At 43.5% G+C, this 12,497-nt stretch overlaps 1 protein-coding gene across 4 annotated transcripts; it reads left to right on the top strand.

Annotated features, from left to right (window-relative positions):
• The first annotated feature begins 1,569 nt into the window (after window positions 1-1,569).
• On the top strand, window positions 1,570-12,472 carry LOC116432224 (uncharacterized). 4 transcript variants are annotated; one of them, XM_031988792.2, is made up of 11 exons: window positions 1,570-1,717; window positions 2,392-2,605; window positions 2,834-2,974; window positions 6,020-6,122; window positions 6,208-6,307; window positions 7,193-7,427; window positions 7,843-8,074; window positions 8,158-8,276; window positions 8,361-8,504; window positions 8,759-8,887; window positions 9,181-12,472. In XM_031988792.2, exons 3-11 carry the CDS (start codon window positions 2,927-2,929, stop codon window positions 9,409-9,411), a joined length of 1,341 nt encoding a protein of 446 aa, XP_031844652.1. In that variant the 5' UTR covers window positions 1,570-1,717; window positions 2,392-2,605; window positions 2,834-2,926; the 3' UTR covers window positions 9,412-12,472. The 4 variants fall into 4 exon arrangements, with proteins under 4 accessions (XP_031844652.1, XP_031844654.1, XP_031844655.1 ...); XM_031988794.2 differs by lacking the exons at window positions 1,570-1,717; window positions 2,392-2,605; window positions 2,834-2,974 and adding an exon at window positions 4,459-4,853; XM_031988795.2 differs by lacking the exons at window positions 1,570-1,717; window positions 2,392-2,605; window positions 2,834-2,974 and adding an exon at window positions 4,993-5,115.
• Window positions 12,473-12,497: the final 25 nt, after the last annotated feature.

Genomic DNA, 12,497 nt, shown 5'->3' with positions numbered 1-12,497 from the left:
ATTCGACGGCGAATAGTTTGAGTCAGATTTCGTTTCAGAGCTGCTCCTATTCGAGGGCAGAGAATTTTTCCCCGCGAGACACGATTCTTTATCCAAACTTACTCGAGTATGGACCACTTTCTGCATTTACGTACAAGTAAATACGCGTATATGTGTGTATGATATGTGTGTACATAGTTGTTACCATAAATAAATGAATATTTGATGGCTCCACGAGGATGCTCATGATTTTCAGGATTACATTAACCCAAGCTTTAAATTATAATAAATAATACTAACAGTAACATTGATTACTATAATAATTAATATAAAACAATGATACTTGGGTGGAGCCAACGTGTCAGTAATGTCGGTTCCTACCTCTAGATAAAGTCAAATTCTGTAATTAGAAACCGTTTAACTACATATTTCAAATTTTGTTAATATCCAGATATTCTTTCTGCAAATTAGTTAGAAACATCATACAAGTTAGCCGACAAAATATTTCAAAATTACAATTCATTCAACATTGTAAATAAATAATATATCAAATAAAGAAACACAAGCAATCCATCAGCGCCATCTAACCACAATACAGGACACAACTTATCTAAATTAACCCTTTGCACTCGAGAGGTGAGTCTCAGTCACTCGATTTAACCACAAAACTATAAAGTTGAATATTTAATGTTTTAAATAAAACTTTGCATTACTACGTAAAGTACTTAATACGTTGAATGCCATGGGTCACCGGTGACCCCCAACGAATTACTGTAGTTCACTCAATTAAACCATATTATTTGAAAACATTTCTATATTATAAATAATGCTAGCTAATGCAATGACATTCAGCTAGACCTGCAATGATAACAATGCAATTCAATCAAACGATTTAATTATATTTTTCCATTTCGAGTACTTTGTACTATGAAATTGTGGGCATTCAACTTTAAACAAAATAGCTTTGTCACTAAATTTATCTATGAATTATCCTAATTAGTTTCAAACAATGTCACCTATATCTCCTTAGAAAACGTTGAATACTTCCAGTGGAAAACTCGAGTGCAATACCTCGATTCTCAACACCGTCGGCAAGTCAGAGCTGCATCGGGGAAGACCTCGCTTCCAGCGTCTGCATTACCATTCAGTTTGTGCGTCAACAACAGCAACACGGTAGCAAGATAAGCGTTGATTCCGATGCAACAGCTCTCATCAGATGCAGAGGTCATTTAGCAGGCATGCCGCGTTTCGCACTAATGACACGCTCGAGGCACGTGCATGCAACGAGAATGGAGAAACAACGTCATTCGCGTGGAGGCTATTCAGCGTGTTCGAGGATTCACGGCCGGTTAAACGGATCGCTGATGATCCAACTCGATCATCGCCGCTTCAGCGGGTTCTCTATGCTCGCGAGTTGATGGCAAACTTTTGCAACACCGTGCATCCTTCCGCTCGCGAATGACTGTAACCGCGCGGCGCATGGACAGTCATTTAGATCATGATAGTGTGCGAATCGCGACGTTAATCCATCGAGTAACCGCATCGACGTTGTTCTCGAAGATCGACCGAAGTCGCCGCGAAGTGTTCTCGATGCAATGTTGATCGCCTCGATAATCGAAGTGACCGGGATTTTGACCGTTAGAAGCGTTCGCAGGCTCTAGCCTTTTCTCAGTGTGCATCCAGTTTGAATCACTCTCGAACGGAAATTCCATTCCCGGACGATTCCGTTGTATCTCAGGTAAAGTTGACGATCGGTGGACGTTAATTTTCATTGATATAAATATACGATGAATTTGGATTTCGACCGGTGTAAATTTAGGGAGTGTGAAGTTGTAAGCGACTCGAGTCGATCACGGTCCATTGTATCTCGGGTAAAATTGACGATAGGTACATTAATTTTGATTAATATAAATATCCGAGGAATTTGGATTTCGACCGGTGTAAATCTCGAGTGTGAAGATATAAGCGACTCGAGTCGATCACCGTGTCTTCATCGAGCTTGGGTTAGGGTAGCGAGTTGAAAAGAATAGCGCCTAAATTTTAGAGCTGTAATTAACAGGACTGAATATTTGCATTAGGTTCGTTGCCTATCTTTGGCCCGGTAATAGACGAGGTCTAGGTCGCGTAATTTAGGCAGCTTCGTATAGTGCGAGTGTATTGAGAATTGGAATATTTAAACGGTAAATAAAATCGAAGGAATTGATTATTCGAACGGATTCGATTCGATGGAAAGTTCAGTTGCAGTTTAAACAGTGGTTCTACGGCTTTCCTCGGATTCCGCCGTATATGTTCAGTTCTTAGATACACTGGATTGTTGAGTGGTTGACGCGTAGATGAATATTAAGTCTACTTGGGTGTGGGTACGATCATCAACAAACTGCGCGGTGATTCATCGTGATAATTTGAATATAGGTACGCGGTTGTCTCGAATCGGTTGACCAAGTGCCAGTATCGAGGACGACGTCAGTACCGCGGCTCACTTCCGGTCTTCGGCGCCGGTCAAACGAAATTCCAAGCGAACGAACGATTTTCTCGAAGACTTTCAACGAATTTTCCGAAAGTCTCGAGCACTGTTGAAATCCGAAGCAACTGCGAGGGGAATCGTCCACTGCCATGCGCAATAGAGGTTAGTAAAAATTGTTGAATCGATCGTATCGATTAACCCTGTCAACCGTCGATCGTTCACCCGCGAAACCATATTGGAAAAGTGAAAGTGATTTCGGATTAGATGATCGTAACGCAATCGAGACACGATTTTGCGCGTTTTTTTTCTCGAGCGATCGCGTTCCGGCGTGAATTCTACGGGGAATCGCGCGGCGATTCAAATGGTAATAACGATCTGTGTATTTATTAGAGCGCGCAGTGTAATTGAGGTGGCGCGATTGGTGCAGTGGTTCGTCGGGCTGTTCGACGGGAGGATAATCGAACGGATAATCGACGGTCCAAGATGGTGCGTGTCGCGCGTCTTTCCCACGCGAACGGAGAAACCACGAAGGTAAGCTAATTAACCGAGTTAGAATGTAACGAAAAAGCGTGGGTAATGCGCGGCGAAGGACGGATGACCGTTTACCTAGCGCTGCGCATATGCTCGTCGGATACTGCGTTAGTCATAGATATTTAGGGCCCAAACGGAAGCGGAAACGGAGCCAAAACTGGTCGCGGATTTTTTACGGTACCGTTATTAGGCCAGGCTTCAGTGATAAAATTTGGGATAATAACTGAGCTGATTTTATTGTGTTACAGATAATTAGTAAACGGTAAGGAAGAGGAAAATCGTGTACAGGGCGATTATGTATGAACGATTCGATTAGGTGGATGCAAAAATGATTAATAATCAGGAGCATTGAAAATTGCATATCATTTTTGCTTGTATTCGTGGAGGAATATATTCGCTGGTTTTTGTCACATGTAGGCATAGTACTATTAATGCTATTTTCATCGGTTTGAATAGCTCTGGCGTCCATTGCCATGGAATGTTATATTTGGTTGGTATTTGCACTCAGCCGAGATTTTTGAGAGTGCTCCTAAACATTTAACACGTTGACTGCCACGCTGGTCGTCGATGACTGGAGATTTTAAATTACTTGGAAACAGTTGTAATTTGTAAGATGGGGTTGAATGAAATTAACCCTTTGTACTCGGAAGTTTGTCATTAGAAATATTTAATATTTTTTGACAAGATAGAAAGGATATTCTTTGAAACTAACTTAAGGGAATCATAGGTACATTGAGGAACAAAGCTGAAGAATATATATAGCGAGACAATTTTTATTTATATTAATATTAGGTACAAGACACACCATTGATACTTCATTAGAAAATGAAGAATGTATCTAGACAATTTTTATTTATATCAATCTTAATTACAAGACACACTATTGATACTACATTAGAAAATGAATATATCTATGTTTATATCAATCTTAATTACAAGTTACACTATTGGTACTTCATTAGAAAATGATGAACGTATCTAGACAACTTTTATTACATCAATCTTAGTTACAAGACACACTATTGATACTTCATTAGAAAATGAAGAATGTATCTAGACAACTTTTATTTATATCAACCTCAGCCACAAGTTACACCATTGATACTTCATCAGAAAATGAAGAATGTATCTAGACAATTTTCATTACATCAATCTTAGTTACGAGTTACACCATTGATAGTCCATTATAAAATGAATATATCTAGCGAAAGAATTTCCGAGTGCAAAGGGTGAACCGGTCGGTCTCCGCGAGGGCCGCTCGAAAAGCCGCGAAAGCGGTCGAACGCCGGCATCCTCGTTGAGAAAACGGAGGGAGAGACGCGAGATACCGTGCCCGTCGTACAATTTTCGGTTCCGCCCCGAGCGGGCCGCGTGTTTCGGCGACAGCCGAGGATGACTACCGTCGGATATTTTGAGTCCACTGTTAGCAACGATGCAGCGCACATTAATACGTATGTAAGCTGGTATCGTGGGGCTGTATATTCGCGTTCGTTTCGCTTGCTCGCTCGTCCGCTCGCTAGCTCGCTCGTGGCCGTGCCCGTCTATTATTAGTCGACAGTCATCGGAGTCGGCTGTAACACGCGCGGCCGAGCGACAACGCGGAAAAAGCTGGAAGAAAATTCGACGAGAAAACGCGGTTTCCCACGAGGGATTTTCTCGTGTGCGTGGCGTGCTTGCGTGCCTGCGTGCGTGCGTCTTCTTGCGTGCGTGCATGTGTGATCGCGGCACGTGTTCACCGAAACCGGGCAGGCCGAGCTACGCTTAGGCCAGGCCGGTGGCTACCTACGGCGTTCCTCGACGTCACCGACGTTAAAGAGGATTTCCATCCCGACGCTATCTCGACGCCCTTGGAAACGATGATTCTCGCACGGTTTCCACTGTGAGTGACCCACACCGTTCGCACACACTTTACTGCGTCTCTCTCTGTCTCTGTCTCTCTATCTCTCTCTCTCTCTGTCTGTCTGTCTCTCTCCTGTTTCCCTCTTCTCGGTCCAAGCTGCCTTTTGTTACGTCGGTTGCTCACCAAGACGGTGTCTGGCTACGCCGAAATTAACGCGTTCAACGTGCTCCTCGCTTTGATTCAGGAATCAAATGGGAAAATCGCGAGGGACCGAGATGAGGCAGACCAGGATGCAAAACATGTTTGTTACATTTGGTTCGTTTGAGGAATATTTAACTCTGCACTCGGTGACGACTCAGTCGCCACTTTGATACAGTAAAATGATTGATGTTTGATGTTCAATACTAAAGTATCATTATGTGAGATATCAAAGTAAACTACGTTTGTCCCTTAATTTATCCAATCGTTTACATTAGTCGCAACAAGCGTAGATTTTATCAAGAAGTGTTATTTCCAAAAAACTGAGTGCAAAGGGTTAAGAATTCTTGTTTATTGTTAACGTTCGAGTAGTTGCGTTATTGTCAGAAGATGCGGCCCGTCTAGGTCCGATCTGCGCGAGCAACGGACGTAACAGGAAACATCTGTTTGTTTACAACGCTTTAATGGAATTCATGCCAAGGGAACGAACCGTTTAAAATGCGCTTTATAAAATATTGTTCGTTGAATCTGATACCGTGCGCTCGGCGAGTTAGGAGAGACTACTTTTAGAATGCCTCCGATCGATCGGAGCCGATGTTGATCCATTCACCGCTCGGACTTCCTTTTCGCCGATTCGGGCAACTTCTCGCTGCTCGGTTCGTTCGTGTTCTTCGGTTTATGGTCGTTTTAACGTGTCCGGCCGCACGTCGTAATTGTTTGGCCTGTGGTCGCCATTCAAGTTTTCATTGGGCCTTGTGGGAAGACGGTTTGTAGCTGTTGATCGGTGAGAGAGATGTTTTTTTTTTATGTGTTCGTAGCGAGTGAGATTGTAAAGGATTGTTAGGATCGAATTGGCCTCGATTAGGGTGGCAATTGGCAGCGATGGGTTTTGGTCTTGGTTAGAGGATGGGTTGATGACTTTAGGTAATAGATTGGAAAGCAGAAGATGGTCGTTGGTGCGCTTGTTTTATGATTGAAACGATTCATACGATGTTAATCTGTTTTAGATGAAGGATGCGGTTCCGCAGAAAGGAAACAACCATAACAATAATAACAATAACGTAACCCCCTTGAAGAGCAAGCCTTCTTTGGTGATTTACCGGCCTCCAGGTTTGCATTTTGTTATACCCCTTTTTATCCCTTTGTTTGTTGACGGCATAGAGAAATGGAATTGTATACGTTGAATGTTTTCTAGGCGGAAGAACGGAAGGAGCCACGGCAAACGTCACTAATCCCCGATTGAACGTACACGCGAAGGAGTTCACTATGAAGCAGAACGACTCGCATCCTTCTAAGTGAGTATAAACGACTTAGGAAACGACCAAGACTCTGTCGACGTATCGGGAACGGCTGGAGGAACGCCCGAGAGCTGAGAAGCGTACAAGTCTGCTAAACTTAATGTTATTCGTTAACACTAGAGCTAACAAATGGGTCAAAATGAATCATTCCTTAATTTTTTCTTCTGCGATTACTGAAGAGGTACGAACACAGAAATTATTAACACGTTGCAGACGTGAATGCTGCAGCATTCATTTTCATTGTGATGCAAAATGACATGAATATTATAACATTGAAATTTATAAGCCACATTGTCATGAATTGAATTCTCTATAGCCTTAATTTTTTGAAATTATGCACTTTAACCCTTGGGGTACGGCATTTGCATTTTTCCTATTTGTGTGGCTTATTAAAATTTCTACTGTCAAACGTGTTAATACCTAAGCTGAAATTTGAACCAATTCAAATCTGAATAAATCCGTCTGTAGTTTTTCTAATGAAATTCTCAAAAGTCAGTGTAAGTGCGCGGTAGTTCTAATGTTAAGGTCTTGTTCTAGTGTTTAATCTTCAAAGACTATTTGTTTATGCGTACGTACGCCTTGAACGTAGAGAACCAAATACAGGCAACATCGAACAGAGACACGTCGAATACCTTGCGCAATGCGAACGTTATAGATTATCAGCGGGATCGGGCCGTGAAGTGACAGCGCGGGATTATGTCAGCGCGTCGCTTTAACGATCCTCTTTAATTTTCAACGTTAAAAGCTGTTGCGTCAGTTAAACAAACGATTAGCGCGACGAGTCTCCCACGTTTCACTGGGCACCAGGGACGAACGCAATCTTAAGCACACGTCTCGCATCGCGTATCAGTAATTCATTCTTAATGAACGTGCCTGGCGTAGGTCTCGGACGAACGCTTCGGAACGGTCCCCGTACTACCTGCAACACAGCAAGTCCAGCGGCAACGTGCACCGGTACCTGTACGCCCAGCAGCAGCAACAGATACAGCATACCCTGCAGCAGCAGCAGCATCATCAGACGTCCCGGCACTCGCAGAGCAGTCATCATTCGATCACTTCGGCGCTGAAGCAGGCACACCCGCTTGACACTTCGGCGTCGGGCGGCAATATCATACATGTAGGCAGAGATTGAGAATAATGGGGAAACGAGCTGATACTCTATGAAGTCTCTTTTACATTCTTTTCTCAAGATCCTTGTATTAGTTTGATTATTTTCTATAAGTGAAAGTGGTCTTAATCCTTTACTGTTGACTCAGCCATTTGGTTTGATACAGCAGAATTACAAAAATTGATGTTTAATATTAAAGTTCGTCTAACGTAATTATCCATGAAACGTTGAAATAGAATAGTTCTGTACCTTGATTGCTGTATTATTTGTCAGTGTCAGTTATAAGACACCATTGATATTTCTATATTATTTATATCAATATCAGTTATAAAACATACCATTGATATTTCATTAGAGAATGAAGAATGTATGTAGCGAAAGAATTTTCAAGTGCAGGGTTAATTGTTCTCCACCGGTTTTGCAGGGTTCCGGTAGGGTCCATTTCAATGTGGAACAAAACGAGGTGAAACCGAATCCAAGTAAACCCGGCAGGCTCACCAAATCGTTGTCCTTCGTGTCCACGTATGGCCTGAAACGATCGAAGAGCTTGAACGCGGCTGACGTGTTGGCTGCGAAGGCAGTAAATATCTCAGACGCCTCAGAATTAGGGAAATTTCCTCCAGCGGTTCAGGACACTCTCTTGAGAGCTATCGATGGTAGATCAAATTTCTCCTGACAACTGTTAACTGCGCATCGGATTTATATCTGTGATATAAACTATTTTATTCATGTTAAACAGACCCAAACCTGTTAAACGCAAGAGCATTGATGGAGCTGGTGCGACACATCCTGGAGAGGGTCGTTGAGAATCGCAAGTACGCGGAACCGGCGGCGAAGATTTGTATCACCATTATAGAGGTTGCTATTAAAGAATTACTGATAGTTATCGTACCTTGTAAATTCAGTTGTCTATCAAACGTAACTATAAAATAATTGTTACAGAAAGAAGCGAAGGAAACGTTCCTGGAGTCCTTGTTGAACACGTGCCAACAGTGGTACCAGGATCGCGTCAAGATACTCTACGATGGGTCGAGTTATCATCGTTACTCCGCCTTCATGACGTTCCTCAATGAAATGTACTGTCAGGTAGGGAACGTTCAACCGGATGCAATGTTCGACGCGCAAGAACTATATCGATCAGACACACAGATGTCTAACGTCACCTGAATCATAGATGGTACCGTTACACGATCCTCAATTGATCCCGTGATCGATCACGTTCCGCAACGCCGCTTAGTCACAGCCCATTCAATCACTTTTTTGTTTTCTTTTTTTACTTGAACACCAGTCGAAACCGTTGACATATCCGCGTTCATGCATATTCATGTTCACGGTTACAGTTGAAGCGAAGGCAGCTTCAGTTGAAGACACAACAGGAGGGCGTTCCTCCCGGACGCGTTCTCCTCACGTTGCTTTGGAAGTGCTGTCAGGATTGTCTACAGCCTCCCGTCGTCAATTCCCTAGCGGAGGTGAGTCCCCATAAAGGGAACCGTTCGAATATTCTGAAACTCTCTAAACGTCGTCAGCGTGGTCTCCGAGAGAGCACTGTTGCTTTATTTATTCCTGACGTAATACTTATGCAGATTATATTCAGCGAAGAATCCTGCAGCTGATCATTAATATTAATCATTAATGTTATGTCACAGGAGAGGACTGATTACTCGCGACAGGTCATTCCTTTCTAACCTTGCAAAGTCTTTCTCATTTTAAAACGCCGGAGGAACGAATGAACATTGAATTTTCTTCGTTGTTCGTTTTACAGACGGACTGTCTGTTCTTCATCATGACGTGCATCGGTAAGGATCTGGACACTGAACTGCCGGCCCAGTTGCAGCAACTGCTGGGAAGCTTGAGGGACGCGTTCCTCGCGGAGGACACGATCTTGCCGTCGGTTAGAAAGACCCTTCTACAACTGATTGAACTTCACGCCGCCCACTGGCAGCTTCCGGCACCGGCGGTCGTATACTATTATCCCGGGTCGACCTCGAAATGATCCTTCACTGTCTCGGCTCCCTCCGTCCATTCGTCGGCTCTGTGCGTGTGCGCACAACGGGTACGTGTGGAGCTGAGCGATCATATAGTGGGTGGAACAAATGCAATAACCTTCTGATGAATTTCACTGAGACGTTCAATCCGCAATGTTAACTCAGACCTGAGTCTTCTACCTCTCTCGCGAGCCACTACCTCTGGCGGAATGTTTTCAACGAGAATCGATAACGTCATTGCTAAAAGAATTACTCGCATGATCGTCTGACGATATGCAAAGACAATATCCATAGGATAATGCATGGAATGTGAACATTACTGGGAAAACTATGTACATAAGTAGCCCCGCAAAATATTGAAACATTTATTAATTTATTAACTTACTCGTGTGAAGGGGACTATTTTATTCTACCTGCTTCATTCGTGAAAATATTTTGCATGTTTCCACTAAGTAAATAATTCTTTTATAGCAGACACTCGGTTCATTCTGAAGGCTTTTTGTCAGGGTTAGTAGTCAACTCGAGGCGCTAGATCGAAAGAAAGGATCGACCCATTCGCGATCCTTGCGATGTCCTTTATTCGAGGACCCGTTCAGCGCTTTGTAAGGTCGTTACATTTGTTCCGCCGAGTGTATGCGATTTAATGGGGTTCCTTGTACTTGAATGCGTCGACTGCTGATCATGCGAATAAAAATGAAACGAACACCGCCGGCCCCGGGCTAAGCGAGTCGCTCGAAGGTGATTGATCGCCCGAGGCGACTCGACGGAGGCTTGCATGGTCACGTAGATCCTCTCGCGAGCGTTAATCTTGATTGAAAATGATACTTACCGTCTTCTGTTGATCCTTTCTTTTCTAAACGTTGTACGCCGCTCCGAATAATCGAAACAGCTCGCCAGATTCACTCGCGCAACGAACGCGAACGCGCGTTCAACGAAGCCAGCGAACCTTACCCGACCTTCATTTGTATTCAGCGTCGATTATTCGGAGCAGCCGGTTACCGAGCACTTGTACATATTTTTTACAGCATCTTGAAATGTTGTGTTAGGTCTGTGCGAAGGTTTGCGCGATCTTGATGTAGTTAAACGTTCCCTCGTTATATTTATCCAGTAACACGTCTAACGTGCCATAGTAACGATTGTTCAGCTACGTCACGACTTCCACGCATTTGCATTTGTCTGCGACGGTTGGCCGAACCATAGATTCGTGAACGATAACGGTGACCATACGGATGATTATGCAGATTCGCGTTCCCATTGATTCAACGAGGATCACCGGGAAAAAGGCAATTACCTCGTGAATTTTATCGAGCTTTTTAGAGTGTCAAACGTTGCATATGCGTGTCATAAACGCATAAAAATCTCGGAGCTAGGTGTTACCTGGCTCGTGGTTTATTATACACGAAGTCGAAGGAGACCACTCGAAATGGCTCCGGTAAAAAAGAAGCCAGCGAGCCAGTCGAAAGCGGCCGCGACAAAAACTTTCGAATAGACCTAATAAATGTCATCCCCGTTTCATTCGCATGATCTCAACGTCCACATTATTCACTGAACACGTCACGAAAGAGAAAAGGAGAGAGACGGAATCGCTGGACGGCCCCGAAATTGCGCCGCTCGCGAACGCGAAACCTTTGTTCGACCGACGATGCGTCAGCCCGCGAAACGGCCAACCGTGATCTCGTTGTTACCGAGAAGAATGATTGCCTGTCATCGTTACGAGACTCTCGAGCAAGAAAAAAGGATAAAAAATGAATGGGGGAAAAAATGTAGAGAACGATTCACCGACGATCGCTGTTGCGCGTTCGCGCGAGAACGCCGCGTGACTTCGTCGTTCCTGGATGTGCACCGTCCGGCCGCCTCGTCGGTGCCCGAATTAGAAACGATTTCGTTAGTTGGCCAATGGGTTAGGAAATCGGGACACTCGGAAACCGGTACGGTGTTTGTCTTGGCCGAATTAACACGTCCCGCCGAGGAACCCGAGAGTATTCACCTCTCGAGGTGCGCAGGTTCACGGTTAAAGTCGGACATTGAAAGTTACGAGTCGACTGTGGATTTTTATGCAAATACCTTCGTCTCTTTTCGCGTTGACTTACGGAAAGCGAATGAAACCTCTCGTTCTGACTATGGACGTTTTATATGGACTGAAGTAACAGAGAATTCTCATTCGCGTCGAATTCTTTGTTGCACTGGAGTATTGGAATATTTGCCTGGAAATCTGTTTAACGTTCCATGCAGAAAGCTCTGAACTTCAACGCTAGAACCACAGTAGAGTTTTTGACATTTATCTATGAGGACTTTGAGAGTATATCTATTAAATTAAGTTTATGTGTTACTAAATCAATTTCTTTAGTAACTTCTCGTTTCTTGTTTTTGTGATAATTGTGAAAGAAGATTTGAAGAATGAGTAATGTTGACTTACAGTGGTTCCAGTGGTAAAGTGGGGTTCACAGTTCAATATAGAAACTTCTGAACTTTAATACTAGAACCACAGTAGAGTTTTTGACATTTATCTATGAGGACTTTGAGAGTATATCTGTTAAATTAAGTTTGCTGTACTAAATCAGTTTCTTTAGTAACTTCTCTTTCTTGTCTTCGTGATAATTGTGAAAGAAGATTTTAAGAATGAGTAGTGTAGACTTACAGTGGTTCTAGTAAAGGCAACGAGGATTTGCCAACTTCAAGTGCGATTATTGTTGAGCCACAGTTTATGAATTCTTCAGCGAGAGTGGATGTTCGACAAGCTTGTCGATTGTAAACCGTGCAGACCGACGCGAGCAGCTTCATTCGAACGAACAGAAGCTCGGGGATCCTCGGCTCGAATTTTCCTCGGCTTTTTCCGTGACCACCGAACGAATTTTCATTGAAAAAGAAATAACGACCCTCTCGTGGAACGATCCGAACATGCTCGCGACGGTACACAGTGTCGACTGCGCGCGGTCGTAGCTTCCGGTGTGACCTGGGTGCATCGAACCCGAGGACAAACCTCCTCGACGTCTTCCGTATGATACTCGAGCGACGTAGTAGTGACTGTGAATGACTTAAAGTGAAATACAGGTGCAACAATTTGTTTTACTTCCATGTTGTTCTCTTTCCATTG

The sequence above is a fragment of the Nomia melanderi genome, chromosome 11, assembly GCF_051020985.1.
Source record: "Nomia melanderi isolate GNS246 chromosome 11, iyNomMela1, whole genome shotgun sequence".
Taxonomy (NCBI): Eukaryota; Metazoa; Arthropoda; class Insecta; order Hymenoptera; family Halictidae; genus Nomia; species Nomia melanderi.
The sequence above is the reverse complement of the archived record's forward strand: the minus strand, read 5'-3'. Positions and strand labels throughout refer to the sequence as shown.